Genomic DNA, 15,086 nt, shown 5'->3' on the forward strand with positions numbered 1-15,086 from the left:
CAAAGTAAACCGACTCATCTCAAGAAGTCTTATTCAACAGTAGTATATTTATCACATTGAACTTAATCAGTCCATTGTTCGCCTACCGTATACAATTTCAGGAATGACCTCTTGTTCTCCTCCTACACGCGCCATATATAAACCATTCGTGTTAATTCCCTCCGCAACTGAAGCCTTTGTATCACCTCTTTCTTACTTCTCCACTAATCTCTGTAATTTACATTTTATCCTTCTCTTACCAGAGTTCGGATATGATTTACATGCTTGTGTGTGTGTGTGTGTGTGTGTGTGTGGATTATCTCAAGATTTTTGTCAGTACAATGGAAATCAAATGACGAAATCTGTGTACAGTAATCCATCTATAGTTTAATCATGTTTTACAATGGCACTACTATATTCGGATCTCTACACGTCATTAACTATATCGTCCAAGCTAAAATTCTCTTTAAATTTTTTTCATGGGACATGATATCACTATTACTCCTTATAATTTTATCTCTTTGCATCAGCAAACATCTGTTAATCTGCACGAAATATTTAAACAAATAAGTAGTAGCTGTTCAAAAAAAACTGCATCGCACAGCTAATCTCCCATCTATTGATTAATCTCTTATCATGCAAGATAACTTGCCATACGCAATCTGTCAAATACTTTGTGCGAATTTCGAAATATGTTCCTCCCTTATACAGTACTGACAGTGAAAAAGCGGCAATGTACTAACGCTGCCGCTTTTTCATATATAACACAAATAAATTACTAAAACTATGATCAACCTTTACAAATCCATACAATCCTACGTCTATCCCTAAACATTCTTTCCATTATCATAACCACAGCTGTAGATAGATATTCAGACTGTTCTAGAACTGAAAATATCTATCCAGGGACGAATTCTCCATGCTTGCTGAATAAGCTCATTACTTGAGAAAGAAGTAACATTTATTTGTTAATAAATGCATGCATTTATAAGCATTCCATTTAGGCTTTTATTTTTGTAGACAGAAGACGTCTTAAGCTTGCGCGGTAATAATTGAGCTTTGCGTTGTGTATCGAAGGCCGATGCTTGCTCGTCTAGTCAAAGCTACCTTGGCTTGCTCGGTTGTGAGAGCTTCCAGATCCTCGCTGCAGCGCTGTGATTTCATGCGCGCGCATAGCCATTTCCGCTCCCTTCACGTCGTCTCACTGTGTTGCTTAAACACAGGCCATACGCAGTCAACGCAGCTCTAGCCAGTGAGCTTTCAGCCAGCCTTTACAAGTGTGCGTGTTGCTTGGGGAAATTAAGTTACAACCAACTTTATATGACGATGTTATTGACCAGTTCATAAAGAAGAACCGTAGGGTAGAATTTGCATTCAAATAGCTAAATTGAAAAAGATAGAATATCATTTGTAGAATAAATGTTGTATTTGTATGATTGAATGTACATAAATTTCTAAATATATAGTTTTAAATGGTCAGTAATTCATTATTCTGCTAAGCAGACTTCAATCACACCCTCTCACTCCCTGAATGATAAGAAGAGCAAGCGTAAATTTCAAGACCAGCATTTTCCCCTGCATCTATCTTAACACTTGCGCAATGGCAATCTTTTTGCATTTCTTCAACTCCTATTTAGGACTCTCCCTATTGCAAAACTCATTAACCAACCAGATCAAAAAGACAGTTAAATCTTTTGCACATTCCCTAAAAATATGCATAATGATATTTGTCAAATATCATTATGCATACAAACACATTTCTGTATTATGTGCAAATATAGAATAATAGTTGTCCAATTAAGTATTAATTAAAATTTGTTACTTTAACTGGATTTGTATCTGATGAAATATTGGTTTAAAGCAAGATAGGTTTGTTTATCTTTGAACGCACAAAAGGACGATGCCTCAGATTTATTTTTAGAGTCTGGAAAAATTAAAAAAATCTGTAACCTACATTGTCACATACTTCCCTAATTTCGTGGATCTGCGTTGCCTATTGCTATAATATAACAAATTATTTTTGTTTGTTGTGAATCTTCAATCGATTGTTGGCTCAGCAATATACGCTTTTCTTTTTTTTTAACATAATGCAGAAACTCTGCTCTAGAGTCCAAACATAGAACTTTATCGAGCCTCATCAGGCTCTCAATAACGTCCTAGCAGTATAAAAATGCTTTTGTACTGCTAGGACAATAGCCAGAACCGGCGCTAGGGTCTTTGCTGCCCGCATGCAATTTCTATCTAAGCGCTCCTATAACGATCCGGGCGTATGTGGTTCTTTTACGATAATAAAAATTTTAATTATTTGAAATTTCTTAAATACATTTTGACAGAACAGCCACACGTTGGTTCGCTAAATGTAACGAACCGGGGGTGTTGACTAGGCAGGATAATCGTTAAAAGCCCGAATATTCAAAAAATTCTCAAACGTTAAAGCAAATTTTGATAAAGCCACTTCACTTTATCGTTGAATATAATGATACAGGGATTATAGCCTTCTCACCGACCCGAATCGCTAACAAAATTAAAATGAATTTTAATTAAAGTTAAAATTTATTTGAACTAAAGTTTAAAAAATTCTTGCATTTTACAAGTTATTAAATTCTTAGTAATTTGTAAAAATTTTTTAATAATTTTCATAAGTGGAACTATCTTTTAGGAAAATAAAAGAAACTCAAGATAGATGAGAAAATAAGAAAAGAATTCAGAAATAATTAGAACATTTAATATAAGTATTCAAAAAATAACATCTTCACAGAATAACAGAAAATAAATTAAATTACATAAATATACTTGAATTTTTTTAAATTAAAATTTTAGGGTATTTGATTTCATATTCACAAAATTAGAAATAATGGTCTTAACGTCTAATTCCGCACATATATCATTTTCAATAGCTATTAACACCAAACTAACAAGACTATTTTGTGACATACTTGTTCTTAAGTAGGTTTTAATCAATTGCAACTTGGAAAAGGAACGTTCACCGCTTGCTACACTAACAGGTAAGTTAATAGTATTCTTAAAGCAATTGAAAAGTTAGGGAAAGATAAATTATTGGACACAATAAAATTAAGAATATCGAAAGAATTTTGTATATTTAAATTATCCTTCCGAAAAATATCCCGGAAAGTACATAACTCGTCATATACCGGTAGTTCTATTGCATTTACGTCTTTATTGTCGCCGTCCTTAAAGAGAATCTAAATCTCTAAATCGTCATAATTTTTTCGTAAATCTTCGTTATTAATTTGTAGAAATCTATACAATAAATTGAAATTATCATAATATGTTTTTAGTTGTTCAAAACGTCTATTAATGAACACATTGCAACGTCTAGAAGTGTATAAAACACATTCCCTCTAAATTTATCTTCTGGCAATTGTGGCGTTTCGTCATGATGCTCGTAGTCAAATTGTCGTGTCTTCTTTCGTCGTCGAACTTCCGTACCAGTTTTAAATTCTTGTTCTCCATCCATCTCTTCACTCAGTTCTTTTGCCGTTTTTAGAACTTCTTTAAAATTTGTATCTGATCGATACTCTTGTAAGAATATTTTTAAGTTTTCGATAGATTCTAAAGCAAGTGTAATGTTCATATTTTTGTCTTGAAGCATTTTACTCACAGGGTTAATTCTGTTAAGTAAATCATGCCAAGTTATAAGAGAGCAAATAAATTTGTTGTCCTTTATTTTAGCACACAATGTTTGTACTTCATGCTGAGTTTCTTTATTAACATTTTCATTGTTTAAAATTTCAAAAAGTGCATCGTAAATTTCTCCTAACTGATATCGTAGAGGTCGGATTGCATTAATTTTACTTTCCCATCGCGTTTCTGATGACTGTTTCAATGTTAATTTTTTTTTACGAACTTTAAAAGGATTGCCCAACGTTTGTAAGAGAATAAAAAGAAATTGTGTATTTCTTGAATAATTGCAAAGAAACTAATTGTATCTGCATTCACTTTGGCTGCATCGAGGATTTTTGTTCAAAAGCGAATTTTGGAGCCCATATTTTTTCCCCCATTTCATATTTGCCCCATTGTCATACCCTTGACCTCGCATGTCTTCAATGGGAATGTTCCATTTTTCCAGTTGTTCCATTATTGTTGCACATAAACCACGTCCTGTGGAATCTGATATATCTGCAAAACCTAAAACGTTTTCCCTGATCTTGACAATTCCATTGTCACAGGAAACAAAGCGAATAATAATGGTCATTTGTTCTGTTTTACTTGCATCAGGTGTGCAGTCTAAAATTATGGAATAATATTTAGATTTTCGAATCGATAATAAAATTGTAGCCCTGATTGCGTTACTTAAAGTTTCCAATATTTTATTTTGATTGTCTTTACTCAAATAGTGTACTCTATTGTTTCGTTGTAGGGCTCTTTCAACATGATTTTCTATAACGGGATCAAACTTCGCAAACAGTTCGACTAATTTTAAAAAATTGCCGTTATTCCTTTCATATAATTTATCAGATGATCCGCGAAAAGCTAAATTTTGGCTACCAAGGAATTTTATAATTTCAATCAAGCATTCTAAAACACTCGTCCAATGTTTCTTTTCCATTTCATACATGCTTTGAGTCTGGCAATCAATACTAATTTTGTTTTTTAAAATTTTTATCAAGTTCCTTCCATTTTAAGAAATTTTTCATGTGAGTTAAACTATTCTCATGTCTATACAAAGCTGTACTTACATTTCTCCAATCGTTATGACCTTCTAGAAGACTATTTGATTCAGTAGGTGCGAAAAGTTTGCAACAAAAGCAAAAAACTGAATTTAAAGTTTCGGAATAAATGAGCCATGTTGTTGGCACGAGCTCCCCGTTTTCCATTTTTCCATTTATAATACGTGTCGCCAAATTTACGACTATATGTATCTCTGGGATATATTATATTTTTCTTTTGAACAGGCCCCATTTCAATTAAATCAACTCGTAATTTTTCATTAATATTTCATCATTCACCTGGATCTTCTAAATTTACAGAGACTAACAATGTGTTAGATTCGTGGTCAACTACAATTAAATCTTCTCCTAAACTGTTTTTCACTTAAATCACGCGTCTTGTTATCTTGTTCAATAGTTGCAATAGTACTTTCATGCAAACTGGATGATATGCAAGGTTCTTCAACTCTGATTTCTGATGTATCGAGTTGGTTACAATCTGCATCAGAATATTTTAATATTTTAATATTGTTTCTTAAGATCTGCTTCTTTCGCAGCATGACGCTTACGATTTTGTGCACTGGATAACTTTTTTTTTTAATTTTTGATTCCATTTCTGTTTTATACCCATAAGAAATTATTACACAACACGACATAGAGACGAAATAATAGTCTGTACTGCACTACTGTCAGTAGCCTACTGAGATGCGTACCATATGACTGGCTAACTAGGAACAAATGCTTTGTACGAAAATTCGTTTCTGCGCATAAAAACCGTTTACCGTTTCACTTTAGAGAGACTGCAGTAGACACAACAAGCTGCAGGCAAGCATTTAGCCTGCTCTCGCTGCAAAATTGTAAACTGTCGGCTGATCAAAGAGGCGGCAATATATACAGTTTTTTAAAATTTTTATTCAGTGTATCTAGCCTTGTTTATTTTAATATTGATCATTCTAAGAATTTTTTGTTTTTATGATAAAAATTTTGTTTTTTAAAAATGAACTTATGAGCCGGGCCCCAGCGGCGGCGCCCGCATGCCCTGCATGCCCGCTTCCGCCGGCCCTGACAATAGCCACTTATTGACTTTGTAAGTTAATTCTGAGAGCTACAGTTTGTTACTGTATATTGGAAATATGCATTCTGCAATTAAAAAAAAAAAAAAAACCCAGAGCAGTATCGGTAGATTGTTAGTGGATATTGCTGTCAACTGCAGTTTGACTAATCTTTTCTGATTTATCCTGTTAAGAGGATCATATTTGCAAATCTTATCTTTAATAGGATGGCCGCCCCCAAGGTCTATTATAATTTGCACAATTATAACTAAACTCCCATCTTACATCTGCAAATAAGTTTCATTTCTTGTAGTTTCTGGACATAGAGCTATGCCATTGTTAACTTTCGTTTCCTCTAGTTAATTCATAAAATTTCCCTTGTTTCAAAAGTGTTCAAACATCATACGATGATAAGATCGCATATTGTTTCCACACTTGATATTTGATGCGGTTTCCGCTGTACAGCACCCAGGAAAAAATGTAATTTCGGAGCTATTAATCCACCCAAAGGATCTTATTTACCTTTTTTTCATGCCAAATTAGGTTTAAATTGATTTTTTTTTTTTTTACATTACATTACAATTTAATGCAGGAATGTTGAATTCTCGATTGCAATATGTCATCAGTGATATATATTTCTTTTATTCTCACGTAGATTCTTTCTCTGTCAACATACTTGTAAATACTGATAATAACTCTACAATTATTCCCTTAGAGGGAATTTATTAAATTATTAATAAAATTATTTAAATGTATTCCATTATAGGGAATAAAAGACGTTAACTATTTTTTTCTATAAGTTATCATTTACCATTTGAAATACATTACATATTATGTATTAAAATTGTAAACATGATCCATGAATATAATAAGTCTATCACCAAAAATTTTATTTCTAATTTTAGTGCCAAATCTTTTATAAATATACCACGTTGACAAAAGTAATTGGACACCTTATGTGCCATGCACATTTCGGATCCCACCACGTCCAAATATTCAAGGAGTGTCTGCGTAGGTTTGGTAATAAAAGATCAAATGTGCTGCATGTTTTGCACTATACTCGATGTCAAGATGCCACGTTCACCTGACAGACTTCTATCAGACTGATAGACTTCCAACGTGGGATGATAGTTGGGTGTCATATCGGTGGTTTTTCTGTCCGTAACATTGCTATCCGTTTCAGTATACCGACACCCACCGTTGTTTATGTCATTCGTAGATGGAAACTCGATGGTGCTACCGCAGCAGAAGAACGCCTTGAAAGGCCACCGACATTCACTGGCCCAGATCGATGAACTCTGTCCGGAAATGTTCTGGCATCCCGCACGTCCAGCGGCGGACCTCGCAGTAACCTGGAAAATGCTGCAGGGACATTTCGCAACACTAGAACTGTCCGCAGAGAGTTGCATGTCTTAGGTTACTACGGAAGATTCTGCGAACAACACACACATCACCCCCCCCCCCCCCGCGCCTCAACACCAAACGACGTTTGGACTGGTGTCTTTCACACCAGCCCTGGACTATACATGATTGGAAAAGTGTTCTGATGATCTGATAGCTACCTGGACATCCTGGACAACTTCATGCTTCCGACTCTGTGGAAGTATCGGTAGTGACTTGCATGTTTCAGCACGACAATGCTCCATGCCACACTGCGCCGCGTGTCCGAGATTGGTTTCCACAAAACAATGTTGAAATATTGGACTGGCCGGCTCAGAGTCCAGACCTCAATTCCCATCTAATCTTTGGGACGAATTCGCCCCAGACCACAGCAGCCGTCATCAGCAATGGGAATAACTTTGCGCAAAGAATGGAAGAATATTCCTGTCAGGAAATATCAGAAATTGGTTGAAAGCATTCCCCTAGGGGTGGTTGTTGTCGTTCAGACCAAAGGTGGTCCTACTCAGTACTAGAAACATAATTAAACCATTTTTTTTTTTTTACAACTAGGTTCCCAAATACTTTTTGTCAACACAGTGTAAATCAGGAGTATAAGAACACTATAAAAACACATACCTTTATAAGTTCCGTTCTTCTTAACATTATCACAGTCTGGCTTAACACCTTCCATAGCTGTACCTTTGATCGGTTTTCCAGTTCTTGGGTTTACGCACCAACAATACGCAGCAGAATCGTGACACTGTGCTTGCTCATATAGTCCATTAGCAGTACATTGGGGAATAAAGATGCCTCCAGTTGGATCTTGTCTCTGGCTATCCAGGGCAATCTTTTTTGTAGATATACAGTCTTGCATTTCTAACATGATAGAAGAAAATTTACGGGTTTTAAAATCTCTATAATTCCTTGGTTGATGAGTATGTGCTTGTACTACTTAAATGGTAAATATAATCATAATTATTTGTATATCTTAGGAATGTAGATATGTAGATATCTTAGGAATGTTCGCTTCTTTATATTAAAATATAAAGAAACGAACACTCCCCCCTCCCAATTAGCGAAATCTGTTAATAAGAATCAAACTGAGATCGCAAATATTCAGTTTGACTCCGGTTTAAATAGCTGAATTTTCAAGGAACTAATAAGTCCTTAGGCATTCACCACAATAAAACCGGTCATATTTACCTCATCAATATGCCTTTTATCTTATCATAGATTGTTTATTATTATTAATATTATTGCTCGGGCGACTCTATGGAGTTCGAAGATCAATTGTGAGTGACTAAAACTATCCACACTATCTGTTATACCTCTCCTTGAAACCATTAACGGACAAAGCACTCACAACTGATTCTGGCAAACCCTTCCATTCATTCACCACATTTCAAGCGAGAAATATGGTCCTCACGAATCTTTGCTAACTACACTCTTATCCAATTTCCAGGGATAATCTTTTGTCTTGCCCCTCTAGTCAACTGCTGAAATATTTCCTCTGTATTAATCCAATGAAATCATTTAAGTAACTTAAATGTTCCTATCATATCTCAGATTTTTTTTTTGCCTATCAACCAATTATTTCAGACCACAACCCCTCAGTCTATTCTCCTAAGAAACATTGCACAGATCACTCGCCTCAGGTCACCGGATCCTATCTACCACTTCCTCATTCCCAAGAGACCAGACCTGAGCACAGTAATCCAGGTGCGGTCGTATCAAGACTTTATAAAGAGGAATGATAACTCCCTTATTTCTACTTCTTAGTGTGTTATTCAATAACCAAGTAATCAGTGAGCTACCCTGGTAACTTTGGCAATGTGCCTTCTTAACTTCAACTCTCTAGCTGCTACTACTCCCAAATCCCTGACTTCATCAATTCCTAGAGTACAGTTTCCTCAATATGGTACATAGCTTGTAATTTTATTCCAAAATGCATAACGTTACACTTTGCATATTAAATTGGCATCGATTATGTTTTGTCCATTGTCAGCCAATTTAAATCATCGTACAAGCTCACTTCATCACCTTGATTAACTATTACTCTAACTCAGTTTTGTGTCATCAACAAACAACTGAATATCTCCTTCAAATTATTTCCTATATCATTTATATACAAAATAAACAGCATTTGTCCGAGCACAGAGCCTTGCCCACACCACTAGTGTGGGCAAGGCTCTGTGCTCTGTGAATCAATGAGAATAGTCACCTATTCTCATGGATTCTGCTCCTCCACATAATACTTTTTGGTATCTGTCTATCAGCCACTAGTTTCATATTCATCCCCATTTGTTGTAGTTTGCATAATAGAATTCCATGTAGTATCCTGTACCACATAGAATTCTAATGCAGCGGTATCATCGTGTAGCCATTCCCTTTATCCAACTTAGCTGTCACTTTATTATAAAAATTTAGTGAATTACTAAGGTATGACCAATATTTCACAAAGCCATCCTGTCCCTCATAGAGTATCACATTTTTATTAACCTATTCCTGAATTTTCTTTTTGATCATCTTTTACAGTACTTTTACCACCGTTCCTGAGACACTGATTGGTCTGTAATTTATTATCATAGATTTAGATCCTCCGTTTGGACTTTGTTAAAACTGAGACTTAAGCAGACTAGTCAAAGGCATCATCAGTTCCTTTCCCATTCTCGTAAAACACGCGCTGATATTCTATCTACTCCCACAGCTATATTTGCATTGATATTCTACAAAATTCTAAGTACCCTGAATTGATCAGCTTCTATTCTCGCATCAGAATGTATTACAGTGATATTTGTGCAATACATTTTGTCACACGACCTCCGAATTTGGGAGGGGATGCTCATAGTTGTGGTTATTGTTTAAAATTACGCTAATGCACTGAGATGAGTATGTCTGTAAATTGTCCATGTTCCTCTAGCCAGTTTGCCTGCTTTGCTGGATGAAAAACCTGAATCTCCATAAAAAAATAAAAAAAAAGCCTTCCACCTTCAGGTGAAAAGTTGATAAAGGTTCTTCGCATCCTAAACAAGATTCAAACACAGGTTTTTCCAACCAAACGACACTCGATATTAACTGAGCTACAAAGGCTCCAAGCGTTCCTCATTGCGGAATCTTATCCCTGTGTCAATTAATATAACGAAGGTTTAAATTAAAACATTGGTTGATTTCTACATGATATACCTTTTTAGGTTGTTTATACAACAAAGGTAGACAGAATCTCTCTCTCTCTCTCTCGTGTGTGTGTGTGTGTGTGTGTGTGTGTGTGTGTGTGTGTGTGTGTGTGTGTGTGTGTGTGTGTGTGTGACGGGAAGAAAAATAAAAATTCTGTTATCTCCAATACGAAATCGACTATCTCACTTTCAGTCAAAAAATCGTTATAAGATATTCTTGCATTCAAACTCGTGTCCTTTAGTACGGAGGAACTTAGAGAGTGTACAATCCTAAGTGTGAAAATAATACTTACCATCATCTTTGCTGTCATTAGATTCTTCGGTTTCTTCCCCCTCATCCGGCTCCAACAGAGGCTTGTCCCAAAAAGTGGTTTTATCAACTTGATTAAAATAAAGAAAAATAGCACATTTGCAAGAAATTTAATATTCCTAATACACTAAAGTATATTTTACTGCAAACCAGTCACTTATGTAATTTCAATGCACGTCTTCTTTCATTTATTGAATTATAAGAGCTTTTAAATGGAAAAATGAGCAAAAAACAGAATAGGTAGGTTAGGGTTATTAATATTCATCCTTGATTCACTGCTCCATTGTAATAACCAACTCCTACACAGCTTAAAAACTTTAGGAACTTCTAATTAATGTTTGCACTCAGAATGCGATTAGAATGGCGATACAAAACAAAGAGTACCATCTTATCATATAGCTCCTTTCCTCCAATAATAAAGTGGAACTTTAGGATGGCATTACATATTTCCTAAAATTTATGATTCCCCATGATATGCATTCCATGAACATCTTCAGTCATGGCCAATGCGGACATTTCTAGTTAATTTTAATTAATTGTCGTGGAGCTAAGTAATAAATTCTGCATAGCAATGAACCAGAAAACCATGGATGAATATTTGTAAGGCAAATCCCAACAATTTTAATGGATAATTAATAATAAGTAGTCTCATTAATTATAGGCAATAAGTATCATTATCATATAATGTGTGTCATATATACATGGTCTAATTTTATTTTAATTCTTTTAGCTTATTTTTCTTTACCCGTTACATATAGATCTTCTGAATGGCTTTTTTCCCTATGTTGAACATAGGATGATCCAACAGATCGATATATTTAGTTATTCCTTAAAATATAAGCTATTATATTTTGAATAATTAAGGAACATTTTACTATATAAACTGTTCTATTTGTGGTATACTGTTCAAAGCATTAAGTAGTTATTAATTACTGTATTGAATTGCGATGAAAGTAAAAAAAATCAAATTATATTATTTTTATTGATTATAAAATGCGTGTAACCAATCATTTGAGTAGCTCGAAAGTTATTTAATTAGAAACTACTTTTAAACGTTTGTGTTTAATTGAAGAGGAGAGAACATCAACCAGCTGATTGGTTAAAAATAGTCGTGTAAAAATTTGCTGAGAGTGATGTACAATTAAGTGGATGTGCGAAAAGTAGGTTTTGGCCCAAAAGTTTACCCATTCCACTTGTGCAGTCCGGTTTCGTCTTCACGATGTACTAGACAGAAAAACACCAATGCATTCCGGGAGAACCTACTTTACAGGAAAATTTACTGTTAAATAGACACACTTCGAATATGGAGCGTGAAGTATTTTTAATATAAATGCATTAAGAGCGTGTTGGATAAGAGTTATTGGGAAAATAAAAATGCTTTAGGTGAATGGAAAATACTCAAAGGGAAAGTGAAGTGAGAAACAAAGCTCATAAAGAAGAATCATATATTAAGATGCAGTTAAAAATAAACGATGTCGTTCATGAATTCCATCTCAGCCAAAATGACATAGAATGCATAATATGCAGTAATCAACCAGGCTAAACCTTGGAGATCTGAAATGCTGATAGAACTTACGTTCAAGCCACCACAGTCTAGGTGTACACATTAGACGTCTGAATTCCAGTCAGTCTTCAGCACTAAATTCTCTGCACCTTCCTTAGTGGTATGTTAATAGAGGAAAATCCAACCTCTATGGTAAGCACGAGTAGGTGATAGATGAGTTTCTGTGCTCAGTGTAATAATACCATCACCACTTTGCTTATTGGAAGCTTAACTTTGCTAACACTCTGTTTGGACTACAAAGCAAAGTTCTTTTATAATACAATGACAAATGATGTGATTAGAATTACGCGAGATATTACAGAGAATGAACGCTTCAAAACTACAACTATAACACAATTATCATGCAGAATAAAAGCCAGATAGTGTACTGGACCGATCCGTGTGATAATGATTGAGGAAGCTCCCAGATCAGATAAAAAATCTCTGCCACTTTTCTGTATGGTTTACTTAGTCCAAGTCCGAGAGAAGAGCACTGCCAAATTCATAGTGGCAGAGGAGCTGGGTTTAATTCTCAATGCGCACACTTTAGCACAGAATCCACTACTAGATATTCCATATCGCTTCAAATTTCAGCTTTCCTTAAACATCCATGAAAATATAAGCAAAGAGAAATATATTACTTTTATAGAAAAACCATTTAGAAATACTTCACAGGTATATATGATATTAATTCATATCTCACAGATGCCCATTTATCTCTTCAATAATACAAATTACGCCCACTTTTTCTGACAGAAACTGAACTTTTTGTTTTTTAATCACTACCCATCTCAAGTATACCTATTAAATTTCTTTGCCTCATTTTGTTCTCAAAGGCGACCTTGGTGTATATGTTCATCCTGATATCTCACATCATAGAGATTAACCAATTTGAGATCTTATCTTTTTGATTTTCTTTTTTTAAAAAAAAAATCTTTGCCTTATTTTGTGAAATCAGCTTGTCTGTATTCTCGTGATTTTATTTCTATAAATATTATCCGATTTTTATCCATCTCAACTTTTTCAATGGCGAGTGGAATTTTCCTGATAGATTTAATGTTTACATGGCAACGAAATGTTGTTTTCCAACTTCACTGATCCAGCAAGGAGCTGCCGAGGCATTTGCTACTAGAAATTCTCTCACACAAGTTGTTCCCATACCTGCAAGAAACCAAACAATCCGAAATCCTCTCGAAACACTTTCTCATCAATGATACACTGCAGATATCTGTTCTGAAAGTAATTAAGATTACAACTTTGAGTTGATTTCTGCTTCCATAAAGTGACACACACACACACAGATACTCTCATGGTTCTGTCCGACATTATAAGAATGTTAAATGTATTTGTAATTTGCCACGTTCATTCCCTTGGCTGATTATTGTTTTCAGTCTTCTGATTGAAATATTCGTACTGAACATAATTGAAACATTCTTATAGATATGGAAATATTCCCATTCCACTTTAAATTATCCTTCTTTAGTTCTCCAGGAAGTCTGTCAAGGTTGTTCTACACAATAATCCAGCACACAGAAATCTGATTTATTGAAATCTCTTTTCTTCATTTCTTACGTTCATGATCTTGGTCAATGATCTCTTAGCATACCAAACTCATAACATCCAATAAATATTTCACCCTATATAATATAATCGCATATAAATAATATATAAGAAATAATAATTATATGCTATATCGCAATTAATAAACAAGAAGCCATTAAGCCTAAATTCAACAGTTTCGTGGCATTAAGTACAATTCTTATACCTCATGCAGCAAGTTTTCAGAACTTGCTAGACGATCCCTTATACAATTTTCACCCCTAATCCTCTCGGACCTTAGAATTGTTGGATTAGTGGCATGATATTCATAATCATTTATACTTTCGGTAGCAATTAACGTCGATAATCCCCATTTAGGTAATAAACAGATTAATAAATTTTGATATTTATCAAATATATAAATATTATTAACAACTTCGAGTTAAAAGCTTTGGCAAGTCAGTCAATTATTTTTTTAGTAATGGGACATAAAACGTGTCTGGTTTTTAACCTTCTCTCTGCTAATTTAAAGAAGAGGTTAAATAGTGATGCTATGATTGCAGTTTCGTAGAGCCCGGATATAAAGTTCTCTCTCTCTCTCTCTCCCCTCCTCCTCTTACATACAATGCAATGTGGTGTTAGGCTTCTCGAAAAGACCTTTTTTGGTCTAGGACTATACTGCAAGTAATAATTGCATCGACTAATAAAAAGTCTGATTCTTAGGTATAGTAAAGAGGAGATTACTAACCTAGAATGTTTTACGTCCGGAAAAATATTATAATTAAAATATTCAGTTATAGATTGTATTAAAGTTAATAACTTCTGGTAAATATAAGTCTTGTTTATTACAACTAATAAATTAATGCAGTAAACATGCAATTCAGACATCTCACTTTGGTATCTTATTATTTGACTTTTAGTTTAGTTTCATTGAGTGTCTGTTGGCAAACGGACAAGCGTTAGTACGCATGTGCAATATGTATCCATGTATGTAGGTATGCATGCATGCATGTATGTATGTATATATATATACACAAACATAAATAAATAAATATAAATAACAAGACTTTCTCTGTTCATGCTGATTTGTCATGCACAAGTAAAGACAACAGACCTACCTTCGGTGACATTGAGGTCGTCATCTTCGCTTACGAGCCCAACCTGCTCATCTGAGTTGAGAGACATGAATAAGCGATAAAAAACTACTGTTAAATTTGGATTAGTATCGTGGTTCTGGACCTGTGGTCCAGAGAATATTGCACTTTTGTCCCGGTAGGGATGTGGAATAGAAACTTGAAAAAATGAAGATTAAGGTTACAGAGAAGTGGGACATAACAAAGAAAGGAAAGAAGAAAACAGAAAGAGAGAAAAGGAAATAAAAATTGCCGATAGAAGAAAATATAAACATTGCGATTGGCTGAAGGTATTTTGCTAATGCAG

General features: G+C 34.6%; 1 protein-coding gene across 3 annotated transcripts in view; it reads right to left on the minus strand.

The window, feature by feature from the left end:
* LOC150102392 (SPARC-related modular calcium-binding protein 1-like) overlaps positions 1-15,086 on the minus strand; it is a 176,481-nt gene that overhangs the window by 44,288 nt on the left and 117,107 nt on the right. For 2 of the 3 annotated variants that reach the window (XM_090399230.1, XM_090399229.1), the window contains exons 6-8: positions 14,765-14,815; positions 10,548-10,634; positions 7,718-7,957 (exon numbers count right to left, since the gene is read on the minus strand). In XM_090399230.1, coding sequence (XP_090255356.1) covers positions 7,718-7,957; positions 10,548-10,634; positions 14,765-14,815 — 378 coding nt within the window. The remainder of the gene's footprint in view (positions 1-7,717; positions 7,958-10,547; positions 10,635-14,764; positions 14,816-15,086) is intronic. The other variant, XM_090399231.1, reaches the window with a different exon arrangement.

This window comes from Typopeltis vanoorti, chromosome 10 (genome assembly GCF_054136105.1).
Source record: "Typopeltis vanoorti isolate ZY-2024b chromosome 10, IOZ_Tvanoo_1.0, whole genome shotgun sequence".
NCBI classification, from domain to species: domain Eukaryota; kingdom Metazoa; phylum Arthropoda; class Arachnida; order Uropygi; family Thelyphonidae; genus Typopeltis; species Typopeltis vanoorti.